Source organism: Eulemur rufifrons, chromosome 7 (assembly GCF_041146395.1).
Source record: "Eulemur rufifrons isolate Redbay chromosome 7, OSU_ERuf_1, whole genome shotgun sequence".
Taxonomy (NCBI): Eukaryota; Metazoa; Chordata; class Mammalia; order Primates; family Lemuridae; genus Eulemur; species Eulemur rufifrons.
The window spans coordinates 161,729,766-161,749,566 of record NC_090989.1 but is presented as its reverse complement, the minus strand read 5'-3'; the positions used below and the strand labels follow the sequence as shown (position 1 = coordinate 161,749,566).

Here is a 19,801-nt window from a genome sequence, read left to right as displayed (position 1 = left end):
TGGATGGTATGTTCTGGGCCCTGGCTGGACTTGGTTTCCAAAGGCGCCCATTGCCCTGCCGCTGCCCTCCCCAGCAGCCCCGTGCACACCTGGGATCTTCAGGTTCAGGTCGCAGATGCTCCCGACGGTGGCCACGGACGGGGCCCGACTGGTACGGGTGATGCTCTCCTTGACTCTGCCCTCCCCGCTGATCTTCACAGTAAACGGGCTCCCTGCCAGAACCAAGAAGGACCCATGAGCAGCCCAGAGGCCAAGGCACAGCCCTTGCGGAGAACACAAACATCACAGAGGGCGGGCGGAGGGGGCACACGGACCAGGCACGTGCTCGTCAGCGAATTTCGTGGAGACGATGTAAACCCCAGGCACGGTGGGGAAGTAGGAAACTTTGCAGGTGCCGTCTTCCAGGTCCTCGGTCTGGATGTCCACCTTGCTGGGACCTTCCACCGCCAAGGATATGCCGCCGTAACCTGCAACACAGCAGCCCCAGGCCATTGTGACGGCAGGTCCTCAGGAAGGGGAGGCTCGATGAATGCAGAAAGGGCATCAACCCTTGAAATTCAAACTATTTCCAAGCGGCAAAAAGAAAGTGATAGTGGCCCCTGTTTGGAGAGCCCGGGGCAGATGAGCAGGTTAAGGCTCTGAGAAGTACTGTAGGGAAATAAGCTGCTGAACATGGCTTTGACCTGAGAACACTTTCCTCAAGGATACCTACTAATATCCCACGGAACACAGGTCCCGTGCCACCAGCTGGAGAGGACACTATGCCCACTTGCCTCCAAGACAGCATGCACTGCCTCAGGGGTTTCTCACCAGCCACAGACCTGAGAATCTCAATGCTGCCTCAACCAGCTCAGCAGATGTGGCAGTTTAACAACACGAGGAATGGGTGGGGAGTACCGGCTCATCGGGACCGGACTTTCACTAGCCCCCTCCCCTGGGACCATGACTTTGTCTGGAATTCATCAGTGTGGCTGTCACTCACGGCAGAAGATGAAGGCACAGGGAAGTGGCGAGCTTGGGAGAGAGCCAATCTAATGCAAACCATCTCAAAGAGGGAACAGAAAGAGATGCCGCATTTCCATGACAGCCCTGCTCAAATGAATGTGGTCTTGGCCAGGGCCCAACAATGGTTGCCTGGGATGAGTCCAGGAGACCCTGGGAAGCTGAGAACAATGGTGGGAGCATAGATAATAAAACAGGGGTCTGCAAGTTGTTGCGGCTCTGGGTCCAAATCCCAGAGCAGATGGGGCTATAACCCCTGCGACCCTCAGTTTCTTCATCTATATTAATGAAACAAAGACAATACCTACTTTACCAATGGTTGTGAGTCTTAAATGATGATGCAGGTGGAATGACCTACAGCCTGAAGGATACTCAGAATGAAAAGGGAGTTGGTAGGATGAAAAGATAAAGCAGTCTGAGCAAAAAGAAGCCAACTCCCACAAGCTCTGGGCCTTTCCCCTGTGACCACCCCCACAGACCTGCATCCCTCGTGTCCACGATAAAGTCCGACATCTCGAAAGTACGGCCTTCCGACAGGCCACGGCCATAGACTTTGGCTCGGCGGGCGTCACCGATCTCGGACTGGACCACCATGATGGACACAGGGCTGTTGGCCACGTGGTTGCCGTTCTTCTTGATGCTGACCAGGTGCTCGCCCACCTCTCGGGGGATGAAGGAGATGCCTGGACGGGAGTACAGATTGGGTTTGGAAGGGGAGGGGAAGAGGGATGAGGGAGAAGAAGCAGGAGAGAGACACATGCAAGAATGGAAACAGGACTTCCTTCCTGACTCCCAACAGCCCAAGTGTCCAAGAGTGTCAACATCACAATGCAGAAACACACTTGGACTTTCCGCACATGTGTGAGCCATCACGCTCCAATGTGCCGCCAATTGCCCGAGGAAGGACGGCAGGAGTCCCTGTCTCCCACGCAAGACATCCCGGCTCCAGCCCGGGAGGCAGCCTGAGCTCACCAATGTGGTTGTTGGGCAGCCTCTTCAGGAGACAGGGCTCATCACGGCCAGACGGGGCCTTGATGCTGGCCGTCAGGGTGCTGAGGTCAGTCTCGCTGATGTCGAGCAGGAAGTCAGCGGCGGAGCCCAACTTCACCTGGGAGCACCGTCTGCTGTCGTCTGGGAAACAGCCCCCCAGCAGGGCTCCTGTTACAGGTGGTCGCTCCAGCTCTCCAGAGCCCCCACTCCACATGCCACTCACAGATGAACAGGCAAGAACTAATCTCCCAACACTAGGTGAAAAAACGAGCCTCGGGCAATGAGCAGACCTAACCAACAAAGAATGACTGTATTTCTGCCTGGTTATAGGGACGCCCAGGAGACCTGAGTTCTCATGGGCTACTTTTTAAAGGAGATTTTGGCAGGGGAAGGCACCTCCCACCTGCCTGCCATGCCCATGGGCATCTCTCAGAGAAACAATGATCATGCTCCACACAGTACTACTGGCTGCTTCATGGACAAGGTCTCAGCACCGTGGGGACAAGGAAGAACCTTGCCATGTGCATCATGTTGCAACCCACTGAGAGTGTGGCCTGAACACAGCAAGTGGAACAGAGGTTAGGAGCATGGGCTTTGGAATCGGGTAACCTGGATCTGAACTTCAGAATGCCCACATGTGAACTTGGCTAACCCACTACCTTGCCAAGCCTCAGTTTTCCCATCTGCAAAATGGAGAGCAGAAACTCTACCTAGTACTAACACAGAAGGGCACCTCTAAGCTCATGTAGTCACACAGTAAGTATCATTTGACAGCCTCAATCTGAGGGCTTGTTCTCTGCATGCTAGAGTCACACTGGCACAAAGTAAGTGCCCTTTGGTAGCTCTTGTTTTTCCCTGGCTTATCAGCTAGGGGAGGAATTTAGCCAGTCCAAAGTTGGACTTGAACCCCCTTGAATCTCAAGTCCAATCTCAAGGATTCTCCGTGAAACCGAAACTCAGACAGACATCTAGCCTGCTGCCCCTGGTGTGAGGAGGAGAGGGCTGCTGGGGGCTGCCGTACCTCCCACAAGCCAGGCAATCCTACCTGTGATCTTGGCCGTGAAGGGGCTGCCGGGGATGTGCTTGTCATTGTACTTGACCAGAATGCTGTAGTCGCCTGGCAGGGTGGGCAGGTAGGTGACTGTGCATGTCCCGTCTTTGTTGTCAATGCAGCTGATTTCTGCCTTTGAGGGCCCCTCAATAGCCAAGTCCAGACCACCTGTGAGTGTGAGCAGGGAGGTAGGGGGATTAGAAAAAGAGAGTTTCCTTGTTTTAAGAGGGGTAGCAACTCACCCAGAGACAACAGACTGACACACTCGCTCCAAGTGAGTCGTGGGCAGGGGGTACATGTCAGAACAAAGCAGTCCACATGGTAAGAATGCCCACTGGGAAGACACCCCAAATGACTGAATTCCTCACTACAAGTAACTCGGGAGTCTTCTCGACTCTCAGGATGTATGGGACAAAAAAGGGACAGAGTCCTGTGTCAATTACACCAACGGGATGGGGGCCAGACAGAGACTGTCGCTGATGGTCAGGCACTGGACGCCATCATGGAAATCCCATTAGAACCACAGATTTAGGAATCTCCATGAATACAGTGGGCATGGGCAGAGCTTTATCTAGAAGGGCCACTAGATAAGTCATGTGGTCTTGTGGATACATGTACAAAAAGATCAAAAACATCACCAACCAAAACACACTGAAATTCCAGATGAGTCACATAAAATATTTCATAGCATGAATCTGATTTCAATTAGAACACAGAGGTCTTCAAAATTTTCTGCTTTGGGTAAGAGACAGAGTAGCCCTACAGAAAAGACAGATTTACGTGAGAGAAAAGGTAAGACATATACGACCATTTAATAGTCTTAGTTTTAAAAGCTGCCCTGGAACTCTGTCTACGTAACTCTTCCAACAGAAGGCTGGACACACATATATAAACATGTAAGCCACACAGTACCTTCTCCTGCGTCCTCGGTGACGATGGTGAAGGTGGCAGTTTTGTTGGCCACTCCATACACCAGGCCCGGGCCGTATGCAGAAACGCTCCCACTGTTGGGGTAGTTCACGTAGAACTGGAGTGGGCTCTCTGGGTTTGCCAAGGACACAAATGAAATTGGGACTCATTAAGGGCTGAAGGAATAGCTCGCACAACTGGGATCTCAATGTTCACCTATCTGCAGGAAGGTTTGGTGACTCCTAAGCAGAGGCAGAAGACAAAAGGTGGTGCTAGTGGCCCTCACCACCGCAGCACACCTGAGGGGTCTGCTCAGTATTATTTCTTCAATCATGACATAAGAAAAACCATCCCCAAGGCTGCTCCAGACAAGGGAGCGGGTTAAGGCAAGGGAATCCGGCTCAACTTGACAAATAAGGAGGAAACATCTGCACAGTATGGAGAAGTGACCCACTACTACACTGAACTTAACTGGAAAGGTGGTTTTGGAAGGCCATTTGCCTGTGTTGTTCAAAACATAAGGCTCGGCCGAGTGCAGTGGCTCACATCTGTAATTCTAGCACTTTGGGAGGCCGAGGCAGGAGGATCACTTGAGGTCAGAAGTTTAAGACCAGCCTGAGCAAGAGTGAGACCCCATCTCTACCAAAAATGTAAAAACTAGCTGGTCAAGGTGGTGCATGCCTGTAGTCCCAGTTACTCAGGAAGCTGAGGCAGGAGGATCACTTGAGCCCAGGAGTTTGAGGTTACAGTGAGCTATGACGATGCCACTGTACTCTAGCCTGGGTGACAGAGCAAAACTCTGTCTCTGAAAAAAATAAAAACAAAACAAAAAAACATAAGGCCCTACAATCCGGGGACTCCACTCCTAGGAACTGTCCACCCCATCCCAGCCCTCTGCAAGCACTTTCATTTGCACTGTTCAGGTGCAAGTCAGGAAAAGACCCCAGTGTCCAACAGCAGGGGGCTGGTTAAATAAATGCTGGTCTACTACTCATGGGCTATTAAAAAGAATGAGGGAGATCTATGTGCACTAACTTGAGAGATTATCCACAAAGTGCTGCATTAAAAAGAGAAAAAGCAAGTTGCTATACAATACTAATACCATTATGCTATTCCATTAAGAACAAAACAGAACAAGATTGCATGCATGTTTATAGGCACAGAGAGAAACATCTAAAAAGATACATTCTCACACCAGCGGTGGAAGTGGAAGGCAGATGTGAAAAAGACTTTTCTCTCTCTACATTGCTTCTTTAGAACACTTAAATAGAGGCAGATAATACATTTTTTTGGTTTAAACAAATATTATGCACACATACACACATAAACTAAAGCAAATGTCAAACTCAGAGAAATATTTGCAACTCTTATCACAAAGGGCTAATCTCTCCAATATTTAACTTGCTCTTAGAAACTATACAACAAAGGCCAATAACCAAATACCAAACAGTAACAAACACCAAACAGTCCAAGGATCCAAACGTTCAGTTCACAGAAAAAGAAACACAAATGGCACTTAAACATACAGAAAGTTGCTCAATCTCATTCATAAGAGAAATATAAATAAAGCAACACTGAGAGACTGTTTTTTCCAACAATCAAGATTGGCAAAGATCCAAAAATTTGAAAGCATATTCCACTGGAGAATTTGTGGAAAAGCAGGTTCTCTCTTCCATGGATGGTGGGTGTGTGAACTGGAACAGCCCCCGTGAAGGGCAATTTGGCAAGCTCTCTCAAAATCATAGGCTGGACGCGGTGGCTCAGGCCTGTAACCCTAGCACTTCGGGAGGCTCAGGTGGGAGGATCGCTTGAGGCCAGGAATTCAAGACCCACCAGCTTGGGCAACATACTGAGAGCCCATCTCTAAGAAAAATCCAAAAAAATTAGCCAGGTGTGGTGGCACAAGCCTGTAGTCCCAGCTACTTGGGAGGCTGAGGTGGGAGGATCACTGGAGCCCAGGAGTTGGAGGCTGCAGTGAGCTATGATGGTGCCACTGCGTTCCAGCCTGGGTGACATAATGAAACCCTGCTTCTAAGAAAAACATAAATAAATAGAATATAAAAAAATATAAAAGTCATAGATGCCGGCACCTGGGCCCCAGCAGTCCCTCCTCCGATAGGTAACTAAATCGCACAGGTATGTCTTCCTGCGTGTGAGGGGACAGATGCAAAGGGCTATTTGCTGCGGCAAGACCAGTGACGGCAAAAGGCAGGAGGAACCAAAGTCCTCCCATGGGGACCTGGTCAAGTACGGAATGGTTCATCCGAATGGGGAGGGCTGTGAAGACACTCGCTTATAAATCTATATTCTCATTTGCATAGAGAGTTTTAAAAATACTCGGAAATTGAACAAAAAATTAACAACAATCAAGTTCAAGGAGAGGGCCGATGGAGGATACAGATAGGAAGGAAACCTTTCTCCACATCATTTTTATTTTGAAACCATGTGAATGTGTTACGTACTCAAAATACTAAATTAAAATACAATGAAATACTTAACAATTCCAAAAAGTAAAAAAGAGCAAGACTAACACTGTGCTGGTTGATGGCCGTGACACTTGAGCCGGCTTGCTGTGTCAAGGGCCGTTTGTCCTCTTCTCCCGCCTCCGACCCCGCCCCAAACCCCCTCGCCACACAGGGCTCTGCAAGCCAGGCTGGAAAGTCCCTTGCTGAGCCTCACATTTTCCTCCCGGCTCAACCTCTGGCCACACTCGGCGTAGTGACAAACACAAACCACCATGGACCCAAAGGCCAGCACTGTGACCCTGGACGCTAGCTGCATCACCCCTTCTGGAAATCGGCTGGGTCTGCTGGGGTCCCGGGCTGTTCAGTTTCACAAGGATGTCAACACTGCATTCCCAAGCCTGCCACCGAGAGCCATTTCCCTCACGGGGCTGACCGGAACATCTGCAAGCCGCCCAGATGTTCAGGTCCCTGAACTGTGGTGTCCTGCTGGGCTTGCCGGCCAGGCTGCTAAGCACAACTTACCAGGGATGTGGCTGCCCATGTATTTGATGTGCATCTCGTGGAGCCCGACCTCAGTGGGTGCGTATCTGACAGTGACCGTGCCGTCCTTGTTGTCCACAATCTCAGGGGTGGCTGTCTTCCCAGAAGGCATGTGGACCTCTCCTAAAGAGCATAGGGCAACAGGGCAATGAGCCCACCACTGACTTCCCCCAGAAAAGCTGAGCACAGGGTGTAGATGTCTTCAAAATAAAGGTTTTCAGACCCAAGAACATTCATTATTATCTAAAACATCCAAGTGCCACAATGGGAAAACAGAGACCAAATTGTTTTTTCTTTCCCTGGTTCTATTTGGCTTCCACAAAGTATGGCAGGTAACTCATAAGTAAAGAATTTTCTATACCTGGCAAATTCAAGCTCACATAGGATTAGTACAGCATCAGCACAAAGAGAAGCAGGCATTAAGAGCAGGCTGGGGAGAGAAACTAACTCTTGTACAACAGACCGCAGTGTCAAAGTCACATCAGGAAAAGTCAAAGAGTAAGAGAAGGCAGGAAAAAAGGGTGAACAGGAACCTGACAGTCGAAAGGTGTCTAAACACAGCAGTCCTTAACCCAGAGGGAATCACAGGCTCTCTCAAGCAAGTAATGCAAGTGGTAAAGGAACCACTTCTTCAGAGAAACACACATATATACAGGGAATATTCTGCCATCTCAGGGGTCCACGGACTGCACCCTCCACCAAGACCCAGGAACACTGGTTAAGGATCCCAGGTCTGGGGCACAGTGCAACACTGTCCGGAGAGCTAGCCGAGCAAGTGAGAACGAGAGAGCTTCACGACAAGTGCTTACCGGTGATCTCTCCTTTCCTGACTGCAAACGGAATGACCAGGTTAAACGGCTTAAACCCCAGGCCGTTCATGTCACTCACTGGGACATAGGCCTCTTCGGTCACCTAAAAACAGGAAACAGTGGTCACTGGGTACAGCAGACAACAGTGTGGGCCGGAGAAGCTGCAGTGGGCAGAGCTGTTGGGGATTCTGCAACCAGGGAGGCAGGGACTTGGGCTGTGGCTGCCAGGGTGGTATGGGCTTTGTCTAACGCGCCGGGCCCAGGGCAGAACCTGAGGACTGGGCAAGTCATGCTGGCCAATTGCTAGAAATCATTCGGGAGTCTGTTTGCAAAATTCCCAGCAGCGCCCACGGGAAAGTAGAAAAGTGAGAGACAGCAATGTCTGTGTGTCCCCAGAGGCTCCACCTGGAAAGGTTTAGTTGCCTGTGGCCTGGAAAAGAAGGTGCGTTTTAAGTGGCAGAGAGTAGCAGCGGGTGGCTTTCCCCGGAACAGAAACCAAATGTGCAAGTGGCGGGTTGAGAGTCAGCAGGAGGGCTGCAGACAGCTGCCCATAATTCTCTTTAAACACGGAGACAAACTGCATCGAGCGTGATCACAGACATGACGGCTGGCGATTCGTGGAGCGCGGATGGTGACGTGAGGGTGATCTTATCACAGAAAAAGCGAGGATCGCTATGATCAGTGGGGGACATACCAATGACCAGGACACCCGCAGGGCTTAAGCAACCCCCAGAAGCAGGCGGCAGCTTTTCTGAAATGAAAGCTGAGTAAACACAGAAACGCAAAAAGGAAAAAAACAAAAGTGTACCCAGGGCCTGAATCCAGGGGAACATGCATTTACCGGTGCCTCCTCCATGGCCGTGACTTCCCCATCCGTGGCCTGGTTGGTGGCAAATGGAGATTAGTTGGGATCACATTGGAGGGATCCTGCTACTCGGCAGATTCTACAGGCTGAGAGGGGCTTGCACCACTGCTCCATCTTGGGCAACAGTGAGCCGCTCGCCCTTGTGGGAGGCGACTTTCTTACTCTCCTTTTGGAAGGCGAGTTGGTGTCCTCTCTCCCAATGTCAGATGCACATGCCCTTTGAACCCACAACCCCACTTCTAGCAAGCAGGCCTACACCGGCAGGAGATTCCTTGGGTAAGTGATGTGTGTGAGGAACTTGACTGAAGCCATTTGTGGTCATGAAAAACTGAAGCCACCCAGTGTCCATCTGTAAGGGGACTGATCCAATAAACTACGGCAAGCCTGTCCAGTGGAACACTTAGCAGCTATTCTGAAGAAGTGGTTAAGTCTGATGAATCAATAGCATACTGAGGAAGGAAGCAAGTTGCAAAGCCATATGTATGGCTTCATCCCATGCACAAAACTTGGTTGTCTGCTGTGTAAGCAGAGAAAAACTAACACTAGTCATCTCTACAGCACGGTACCAGGAAAGAGGTCTCTTTTTACTTGACAAATGTCTACAGTTAATGTGTTAAGTGGTTTTATACATTCATTTTTAAAAAATCTTAGACTTAACACTCCTGATTCAACTGGGCCAATAGGGAGGGGAGCCCTCTCAACAACCCCTTTTGCCATAACAAACAATAAGAAGGCCGGATGCGGTGGCTCACGCTTGTAATCCTAGCACTCTGGGAGGCCTAGGTGGGAGGATCACTTGAGCCCAGGAGTTCAAGACCAGCCTGAGCAAGAGTTTGAGACCCCATCTCTACAAAAAATGGAAAAATTAGCCGGGCATGGTGGTGTATGCCTGTAGTCTTAGCACTTTGGGAGGCTGAGGTGGGAGGATCATTTGAGCCCAGATGTTGGAGGCTGCAGTGAGCTGTGATGATGCCACTGTACTCTAGCCCAGGTGACAGAGTGAGACCCTGTCTCAAAAAAAAAAAAAAAGAAAGAAAGAAAGAAAGGACCAGAAGGCCTCCCCTACAGAGGAAGGCCTATGTGTCCATGTTAACTCCTTTTTGTGTATCTTGGGATCTGCAGCAAGGGCTTCACTTATAAAGGCAGCTTTGTGAGCTGCTACATTTGGAGCAGCCCTGTCCTTTGCTTGTAGGGCCTGCCCAGGTTGGGGCTACGCAGGGGCACATCGGCCAGGAGGAAGATCTTTCAATGGTTAAGCTACGGCCTTTCATCTAGGACTTGTCAATGGCAACGGGCAGGTTAACTGCTCATCCATGACTCCATGTGCCACGTGTGAGTGTGACATATTTAACTGAGCCAGCCTGTGGGGCTCCTTGAGGCATTTGCTGTGACTGCAGTGCTGGGTGCCTGTGTCCTTTTGGCTTCAAACCTATACAAGGAGGCACAGAATTTACCTAGTCAAAGCCAATGAACAGAAAGTCAATCCACCTAGGTAAGGCTGGGGAAAGCTTGGAATCAGAGAACAAAGACCCAAATCAGGTGTCATGGGTGATCGCCCCTTTCTGCCTTCAGTGGACAAGGGGCAGTGTGTTTACACAAAGTACCCTTGCTTTGTGTGTGTTCACGGCCTAGGGGACATTGATTCCTAATGAGTTTGGGAGCATGCACTTCAGGACTGTGGTCCACCTGCTAAAATGACATTTTCCCAATGTTCTTCTCACTCAGACCCTCCCAACATGGTCTCTCATCCCCAGGCGTTGCACCAGCAGGGCCACGACCTCTGCCCAGTGGCTGGCTGCTCTTCCGTCCTGCCCAGTTCTACCCAGCCAGATAAAACCCACTACAGGATAAAAACAGATTCTTAAAATTACAATGGGGACCTTTATCTGTAAATAAGGACGTAAACTTTCCAGTTGCATTTCTTTCTCCCTGCAGGAGAAAAACGCTCCCAAATGCACAATGTCAAAAGTTGACCAGTGTTTATATATTTGAGACATAAAAGAGCCTCCAGACCTCTGGCACGATGTTTACAGATAAACAAATGTCTACGGAAAGGGAAAAAAGCTACAAGGGATTATAGACTGCTTGGAAAAAAGTCCTGAGGCTTGTTTGTGTTTGGGATGGAGTCTTTGTGCCCCTCTCCGTTGCTACATGGAGCGAAATAATTAGAAGGTACTTTGTAGGCTGTGCACAAGGCCAGGTCATTAAGGGCCTGTGAACCTTGTGGTCAAGTGTGGCTGCTGCCTGAAGCATCAAAGGACACCAGCAAGGGAGACAGCATGGCACTTGGTGTCTGTCTAGACCGGGCACAGCTCATTTGTAAACGGGCCAACAACGCTTGGTTCTGAATGTTAAACGAGGTAGTGCTCCTAAGGTTTCCCTTTTCTGGTTGAAGAACTTAATCAGAGGAAGATCAGCCCGAAACTACATGCATCTATTATAATCAGAGGAAGGCCTTTAAGTCACTCAGAATTGGAAATTAAAGACCCTGGTCATTCGCTAACCCAGATGTTTACTTAATGGTTTCCTTTTATTCCAGATGTTCCTAGCTTCAAATGATAGGGTATTCCCCCCTCATATGTAAAGTGTGAATTTTTCCAAAACACAACTGGAGGTATTTGCAGTCCTGGGATATCAGAGTCAAGGTTCCAGACAAAACAGCACCAGGACGCTCTCTCCTCCAGCCACACAGAACAGCCACGAGGATGGGGGGAAGGAAGGAGGACGAGCTAGCAGAACAAAACACTGTAATGTTTTACATATAAACATTTTTCTAAAAGTGTATGTTTCTGAGAAGTGTGTCTTTCCAAACTGGGCTTAGGGCAGGATACTGCCTAAGTCCCTTAGTATGATAGACACCTGGGTGGCCAATAAGATTCCCCAAAAACCCTCAGGTCTCTGAATTTCTAGAGATTACTCTAGTGCTCTACAAGGGTCATGACTGCTTAACAAAAACATTTTAAGGCAAAAAAAAAAAGTAGAAGAGGATATCCCAGTCAGGGTTCAACAAATGGTAGCCGTTTTTGTTTCTGCAAATGACAGCAGCCCCTGAGAAGGAATTTTCCTTACCATGACAGTGAAGGGGCTGTTGGGAATATCGACGCCACCAAAGCGCACATATATCACATAGGTGCCCGGCTTGGCAGCTGTGTAGAAAATGTCATAGGTGCCATCTTCATTCTCGATGACATCGGCCTCAGCCTCAGTGCCATCTGGGGTCAGAACCGTGCAGGTCACTTTCCCCTTCCCGGCAGTCTTGGCGTCAACCACAAAGCCCACTTCCTCGCCGGTTTTCACAGTGGGGGCAATTCCAGGACCTGCAGAAAAGTTCAGGAGAAGAGAATGGAGACATCAGCCATGGATCCATGCCCTGGAGGCCCAAGAACAACTCACACTCACTCGTGCTGTGTGCGTCTGTAAATGTCAGGCTTCCAACTGCCACCATGCGGGTGGACACCCCAAAGATCGCTTGGGGAAGGTGCAGCTAAAGGGAGAGTTCCATCCATTACTTACTAAGTAAGGAGCACCTGTAAGCTCTGAGTGTGGACTAAAGGTGAGCCCTGGTTGGCCAGCATGCACGGGTGTGGGCACGAAGGTCAGCTTTCACCAACAAGCATATATCGGGCATTTCCTTAAGTGCCAGGCACATGTAAAGGTGAGCGAGACACAGTCCCTGCTCGCAAGGTGCTCACAGACTAACAGGCCAGACGGACACAGGCCAGGCACCAAGAATGACAGTTCAAACTGCAGTGGAAACACTGAGGAGGAACTAAGTTATAGAAAAAATCATGAATTATTCTTCAGAGAAGTGTCCTGCAGCCCATCTAGTTAAAGCTTCTAAGAACTTATATCCCAGAGTTGCCACATCGACAAAGGACTTCCTAGAGAAGGGAAAATGGTTGAACTCTGAAGGTTGAGTGCTCTTGGCCAGGGGAGACTTGCAACTTCTCCCCAGACCATGACCAGTCTCTGACTTGTGGCATCCCCTTTACACAGGATGCACGCTACGTCAGGGAGTGCAGAAAAGTGTGAACTGAAAACACACTGGCAAATGCGAGCAAAGCGTGTCGGAACAGCAGGGAGCGGTGAGAAAAGTCTGCTCAGTGAGCAGAAGACTAGAGTCAGTCTGCGGAAGGCCCTGAATGACAGACCAAGAGGCATGGCCAAAAAGAGAGCAATTCTGTTCAGGATGCTGCCTGAGCTGGGGGAGGGAACAGGGCCTGGAAAGAAGGAGGAAGCCCCCACCCAACATTAATAGGCCCTCAGATTAGCAAAGACAATCCAGTTGTCACGGGCAGCTGCACAGACCCAGGAGGTGGTGGACTGGCCAGCATTTCAAAATTTCTTAATTTTTGCCAGGGGTGAGCCAAAAAGAACTGAGCTGGGCAGGTCACAACCTTGCCCTGAAAACCCATACATTTTCTCCATTCGAAAGAAGATGAGAGAGGAGAGAAATAGAACACATCCAGGGTGGATCTGTTTAGTTTTCTTATTTAAACAGAAGCAAATCTGTTTCATTTCAGAGATGGGAATTCATGTTTTAAAATCCCTTTCAGCAGCAATACCGAGCTGCAAGAACTACTCTTAAAAATTGAAAGGCCCACAATAGCCAACTACTTGTGTCTCAGAAATTGAAGGAACCGTGATGCTCAAATATTCATGGAGAATTCCTAAGAGGCTTACAGGTAGGGGTTGAGGAAAAACCTAGATCCTTAAATGTGTTTCTGTAATGCTGACCTGAACTGCTCTTGAATGAATTTTGAGTAACTAAACCATCTACTCATAAAAGGCAGAAATTTGCCTTTCATGGGAGTTGCCCTCATGGTTGAGATCTCAACAAATGTACCCACTTCAAAAGTAATATAATAATAGTTATTATGTACCTGACACCATGCTAAGCATTTTCCATGCCTGACCTCATCTAGTCTTTGCAATAACCCTGGAAACACTCTCTGATCCTCAAAAGAGCTTCTTGAATCTAAATGTTCCCCCAAAAAGATCTTCAATCTACTAAATCTAACTAAAGCTCGGGGAGGTTGGGCAACTAGCCCGGATGACACAGCTATTCAGTGGCAGAGAGGAGCCAGAGCTTCCCGACGTTGAAGCACACACTCCTGACCTTGACGCAGCCCTGCACGCACCTGTGGCCAGGCACTTGCTGGCATCGCCTGTCTGCGTGGCCCGGATGCGGTAAGGAGACAACGGAATGTCGTCACCCCCATAGGTGACCCCAATCATATAGCGTCCGGTCTTGTCGGGGATGTAGGTGACAGCGTATGTGCCATCTTTATTGTCGTGGACAATGGCTCTTTTTGGTTTTCCCTCCTGGTCCTGTGGATCATAAAGAAATGCTATTTAGGATGTTGTCAAGATGTAGAAAGCATTCGTGGAAAACCTTGAGATGTTTTGTTCATTAATTAATGCCTCTAAGGCCGGGCGCGGTGGCTCACGCCTGTAATCCTAGCACTCTGGGAGGCCGAGGCGGGTGGATCGCTCGAGGTCAGGAGTTCGAGACCAGCCTGAGCAAGAGCGAGACCCCGTCTCTACTAAAAATAGAAAGACATTATATGGACAACTAAAAATATATAGAAAAAATTAGCCGGGCATGGTGGCACATGCCTGTAGTCCCAGCTACTCGGGAGGCTGAGGCAGGAGGATCGCTTAAGCCCAGGAGTCTGAGGTTGCTGTGAGCTAAGCTGATGCCACGGCACTCACTCTAGCCTGGGCAACAAAGTGAGACTCTGTCTCAAAAAAAAAAAAAAAAAAAAATTAATGCCTCTAGCAGTTAATACAATCTAGTGCTGGGATTTTTTTTGGTAGGGAGAGGAGAGGGTCATAGATCCCTTTAACAGCATGATGGACATGGTCAATCTTTAGTAATTTTTTTGTCCAGTGAACAAATAGTGTTTTAGCTCCAAACCACTGAAATGTAGGGAGATGAGGAAGCAGAGGTTCCTGCTCACACCCTGCCACACTCATGCTCCCTTTCTTCTCTAATAACAGGGCCCTAATTCTTGGCTAGGTGCACTGCTTCCTGAACAGAGGACTGACTTCACTTCCCAGCATCCCTGCCACTAGGTACAGCCATTGATCCCCGACAAATGGATGGGAGTAGAAGTCCATGAGAGCTGACTGAGCTGAGAGGGCCCCTTTTTCCCCTGCCTGCCACGTGGACATGATGGCCAGAGCACTGGCAGCCTTGTGGTCCATGAGGAGACCGTAAGAAGAGAAGCCACACACTAGGACAGGGGAGCGGAGAGATGGAGCCTGCTTCCTGGGTGAGCCACGGAGCACCTGGGTGGCTTACCTCTGGCCTTCTTAAAGAGAGAATAATCCCATGTGTTTAAGCCACTCTTATTTTAGGGTTTACTATGATACGCAGCAGAATTTAGTCCTAAGAGAGCCAATGAGTAATTTAAAACATTTTAAAATAAAAACATAGGAATAGATATAATAGCAAAAATACACAAGAGTCACCAAAAAGAGGCATCTTGAACCTTCAAACCTCTCAGGTGAGCGTGCTTATTGCCCTGCACAACTACTGACTCTCAGGGAGCAGGGAATCTAACAAACAATTGCATCAGGTCAGAAATTGGTTAGTAAAACCCTTGCTCTTAAAGACCAGGAAATTAGGTCTTAATAAAAAGGTTTGGCTCAGAAAATAATTCAAAGTTACCGTTATCTGGACAGCAAGCAGGCCTTCCCCAGCATCTCTGGCATCGATTGCAAACTCCACGGGCAGGCTGGCAGGCACACCATAGGAACTGAGGCCAGGGCCACTGGCGGTCACTTTGCTGGCATCGTATGTGGGAAGGACCTTGACCTTAAAGGGACTTGACAGACACATACACACACCTGGTCAGTAAGGACACATGTCAACCTAGCCACATCTGACCTCTCTTACACAGAGATTGGGATGGAAAGGGGTATTTCTAAAGCAGGTAGGACAGTGAGTCAGTCAAGGTGTTGTGAGTTCAGCAGAAACTTAGACCCATAAGGCAGTAACCATCATACGATAAACTGGCTTTGCCCCTAGTGCATTCCGAGAGAGATAAATAGTTTTGGGAAGAAGGGCTCAAGCACTTCTGTCATGTTAAAACAATGGTCACCAAAATGGAAAGGGAATACTGGAACTTTAGTTTTAATATTTTACCCCAATTTATTCTATATTCTATAATTATTCTTATTCTCTATTTAACATGCTTTATATGGTACATGATCTATTAGTAAAGCAATATGCAAATATAATTTATAGACTATATATTTTTACATAGCTAGAGCTATATGCATATCTCTCTATAAAATGTATATATTGGGGGTATGGGTAAAACTTTTTCATATTAAGAGGTATGATTAAACAAAAAAACCTCTGGAAGTTGTTCCAAGAGGTGAAGAGTTTATGTAACATTTTTGGTATTAATACGAACAAGGAACAAGGTTTCTACCCCAGACCTTCTGGGAATGCTATTGTCAACCAAACCTTAAGAAGTAAACACCTCTGTCCTATTCAGAAAACCACTTGCATGGTCACCAAAAGGAAGCCTCTGCTAAACTAATATATTCTTTGTTTCTTCAAAGATTCCCAACTTCTTAAATTTAGCTCACCTTAAAGCTAAAGATAGCTGAAAGAAATGGGGGTTGGGGGAAGAGAGCAGGACCACAGGTAACAAGGCTACTTTATGGTAACACATGTGTGGAGCCTGCAGGCTCCGGGTAATACTTGCTGATGGGATGGATGGATGGATAGATGGATAGGTGGGTGGACGGGTGGATGGATAGGTAGATGGAGGAATGGGTGGATGGATGGGTGGATGGACAGGTAGATTAATGGATGTGTGGATGGACTGATGGAGGAATGGATGGGTAGGTGGATTGATGAAGGAATGGATGGGTGGATGAATGGTTGGGCAGATGGGCCATTGGAGAAGCGCTTGCCAATGGTACAGGGAGATGGGCCTAAGGCTGGTTTGGACCCATTTCCCAGGTGCCAGGAGCTTACCTGCGAGGGATCTCTTCATCAGCATATTTAACAGAGACCATGTAAGGCCCCTCCTGAGATGGGGTATAGGTAACTGTGTGTGTGCCATCCCCATTGTCCACCACGTTCACAGGCTCCACCAGGCCTGAGAACAGAGATGCAAGGTCTGAGAAGCTACCCACACTCCCCTTCACTCCACCCTTGGCTGAGTTAGAAACAGGATCACCTCTATTCCCAAGAGCTATTGGTTTGCACTGATGAGTAATATCAAGGCAAGCAGGCCATAATCATAGGCCTAAGAAATCACAGGATCCCCAAGCCATGGGTGCAGAAATGACCCCAAGAGACACCTTTAGATTTCTGTTGGCTAAAGTACACTCAGTCTACCCTAGAGTATAATTAAGGAGATTGCCCGTGCTTGCTGCTGGAGGGCGCATGGCAAAGATGCGTGTTGAAGACACACTATATCCTTTCAAGCTGGTTAGGCATGCTTGGGATGTGGCAATCTTACTCCACAGCTGAGAAAGTGCTAAAGAGTCCAGAACTCTGAAGAGCAAAAAATAACCAATGAGCTGGCTAGTTAAGACTTGTGGCCACCTTCGAGCAAAGACCACTATGGTACCAGCATGCTGGGGCATAGGTGCAGGGGAGATAAGGGTGCCAATCTCATGGGGCCAGGGGACCCTCAATGTGATGTCTGCGGGGTTGGTTGGAGATCACATTAAAGCATAATCAAGGCATGCACTGGATAGATTCCAGATCCCAGCTCTGAACGTGAGAATCAAGGATGGGTCAACTGCAGGGTAGGCTAATCAAAGCGTAAATGCTCATTAGGCAAAGCAGATGAGGCAGGTACAAGCCAATCTTAGAAGTGAAGCTAGCAGGAGGCATTCAGGTTATATAATTTAGAGCAGCAGCCAATGGGAAAATGCAAACCTGTCTCCATAAAGTCACCCTTCGGGTCACCTTTAAAGAATTCTGAAATGGCTTTCAAGGGGCTGCGCCATGACTGGGAATCCATGTCATCAGCTAAAATTAAAGGGCTGTTACTTGAGGGTCCTCCATAATAGAGGCAGATAGCTAAGTAAAGATTCTCTCTCTTCTCTTCTTTTTCTCCCTCTCTCATTTACACACACACACACACACACAAACACACACAGTGAGGTCTTGAAGCTCAGTAACTTCACAGAATCAGATTCCAGCCCCATGACCTCATTTCCCCAAACCACGTCTGCCCTGAGCTTCAAAGGGCATAAACCTCCTGCTGAACCTCATTAAGGAGAAGATTCCTCTTCAAAGAAGGAAAGCCCCATCTGCCCCATTTGTGAAGCCAAGAACACGTGACTGCTGAAAAAATCTAGATTATTTAAGAAATTAGGCACAGTGTCTCATATGGGAGAGAAAGGCACATTTTAAATACTGGACAAGGAAATGTGGTCGCTTACCAAAAAAGGCACGTTTCATGCACTTCGGGACTTAGTCCCAGAATGGCCTGCTTGATTACCAGATCCAAGTTCCAGGCTGCCAATACGGCAGGCCAAATTGCCAATGAAGCCCATGCCTCAAAGACACCCCTCTCTCTTGAGAGTTGAGACATGAACAAAACCATGTCTCATGTGCTCCGCATACCTGGCATTCCCAGAGATTCTGGTATGTTCCACATGTGCACCAAGGCAGCTCAAAGAGTTACAACCTCCAAACCCCGCCAACCACCCACATCCTGACCAACCTGCTTCCTCACAGATGCTGAAACACGTAAGGAAGCAGTCGCAACAATTTTACATGTGAGAACCCAGATAATTACCTGCTTCATCTAGCTGCTTAAAAAAAAATGAAATTAAAAAAAATTTAGGGCCATATTACTAAATGGGGAAAAAGACCACTGGGGAAATAATAGGCCTGCCTACTTTTAAGTAGGAACTTTCACTGTTAAGCTAGGATATAGAGCAATAAAGTAATTTTAAAGAAATTCTATTTTAAGATCATGACCGAACTCAAAAGCAAAGTACCTGCTCCGGGTCACGGCTGCCCCTGCCCAGGGCAGGTGAATGTTCAGGATGGCAGGACGTGTACTCACCTCGTGGGCCCACGACCCTCACTTCCAGTGGGGCCAGGCCGGCCTTGCTGCTGTCCACTGTGAAGGACTGCAGGACTCGGGCCCGGACGCCTGAGCCCAGCCCGGGGCCGGCGATCTTGACCTTGCTGGGGTCCACAACATCCTTCACAGGAACCCTGAAGGGGCTGCCTGGAAAAGAGGTCATGGAAGCCTGAGCATGACCTGTGGATGGGAGACCTGCCTGGTGCAGTGCCCGCCCAGAATCACACCACCACCCCACCTGGGACCCCGACTATGCAGGCCTCAGTCAGCAACTCCTGCCTTACTGTGTATGCCCATGTGCCCACTTATCGTTTTTGACAGTTACCATCACAGAACACCTACTATGTGCAGACATTGCCAGGTGCTGTGCCCCGAGAGGTTAATGGCCCTATAGGAACCCCCCATGCAGAAGGACAAGGCAAGCAAGTCATTCTGATATCCTACATAACATACATATGTTGGGGGTGTACAAGCTGGAGCTCCCAGGAGGCAATGAACCTGGTCTGCAGGAGACCAGAGCAAGCGCTCCAGTAACGACTCAGCTGAGACATGAGAGGGAGCGGATATCACCCGGGGAAGCATGTGGAGAGGTGCTTCCAGCAGAGGGCTCAGCACATGCACGGCCTAGAGGTGCAGCAGAAGACAGGCTGTTGGAGGAACCCAAGGGGGCAGCTGAGTGGCAGAAGGCCAGAGTGGAGGGGGCTAGCGAGAGCTGGGCAGGCCTTGCAGCCCTGGTCCAGCCTGCTCTCCCACGACGGCTCCTGCGTGTCCCTGGTCTGTCTCCCTCCTATGCACCTGGCACCTTCTGACCGCACATGGCCCCCTCGGTTCCCTGGTCATCTGGTGATGCATTGCTTTCTCCCTGAGTGTAAGCTGTGGTCCTGTCACATGGGTGACCCCATGGGGGACTCCAAGGGCCTCTGATTCTTCGAGGGTGTCCATTTTGAAGACTGATGAAATGTGGAGAAGGCAAGGAAATCGAGATTTTCAAGAGAGATACTAAACAGAGAAACCAGGACAAGGCAGCAGGCCCTCATGGGACTGCCCCAAGGAGGGGGACCTCTCCAGAAACAGGAGTCCCACTGTCCACACAC

The 19,801-nt window shown here is 48.9% G+C and overlaps 1 protein-coding gene across 4 annotated transcripts in view; it reads right to left on the bottom strand.

Annotated features, from left to right (window-relative positions):
* Positions 1–19,801, bottom strand: part of FLNB (filamin B) — a 129,430-nt gene that overhangs the window by 16,161 nt on the left and 93,468 nt on the right. Inside the window, exons 25-39 of one of the 4 annotated variants that reach the window (XM_069475944.1) lie at positions 18,687–18,854; positions 17,546–17,638; positions 16,631–16,754; positions 15,308–15,464; positions 13,773–13,962; positions 11,701–11,948; positions 8,575–8,646; positions 7,767–7,869; positions 6,940–7,080; positions 3,956–4,084; positions 3,038–3,211; positions 1,975–2,133; positions 1,482–1,685; positions 315–467; positions 90–212 (exon numbers count right to left, since the gene is read on the bottom strand). In XM_069475944.1, the coding sequence (XP_069332045.1) occupies positions 90–212; positions 315–467; positions 1,482–1,685; positions 1,975–2,133; positions 3,038–3,211; positions 3,956–4,084; positions 6,940–7,080; positions 7,767–7,869; positions 8,575–8,646; positions 11,701–11,948; positions 13,773–13,962; positions 15,308–15,464; positions 16,631–16,754; positions 17,546–17,638; positions 18,687–18,854 (2,238 nt within the window). The remainder of the gene's footprint in view (positions 1–89; positions 213–314; positions 468–1,481; positions 1,686–1,974; positions 2,134–3,037; positions 3,212–3,955; positions 4,085–6,939; positions 7,081–7,766; positions 7,870–8,574; positions 8,647–11,700; positions 11,949–13,772; positions 13,963–15,307; positions 15,465–16,630; positions 16,755–17,545; positions 17,639–18,686; positions 18,855–19,801) is intronic. The other 3 variants (XM_069475945.1, XM_069475946.1, XM_069475947.1) reach the window with 3 other exon arrangements.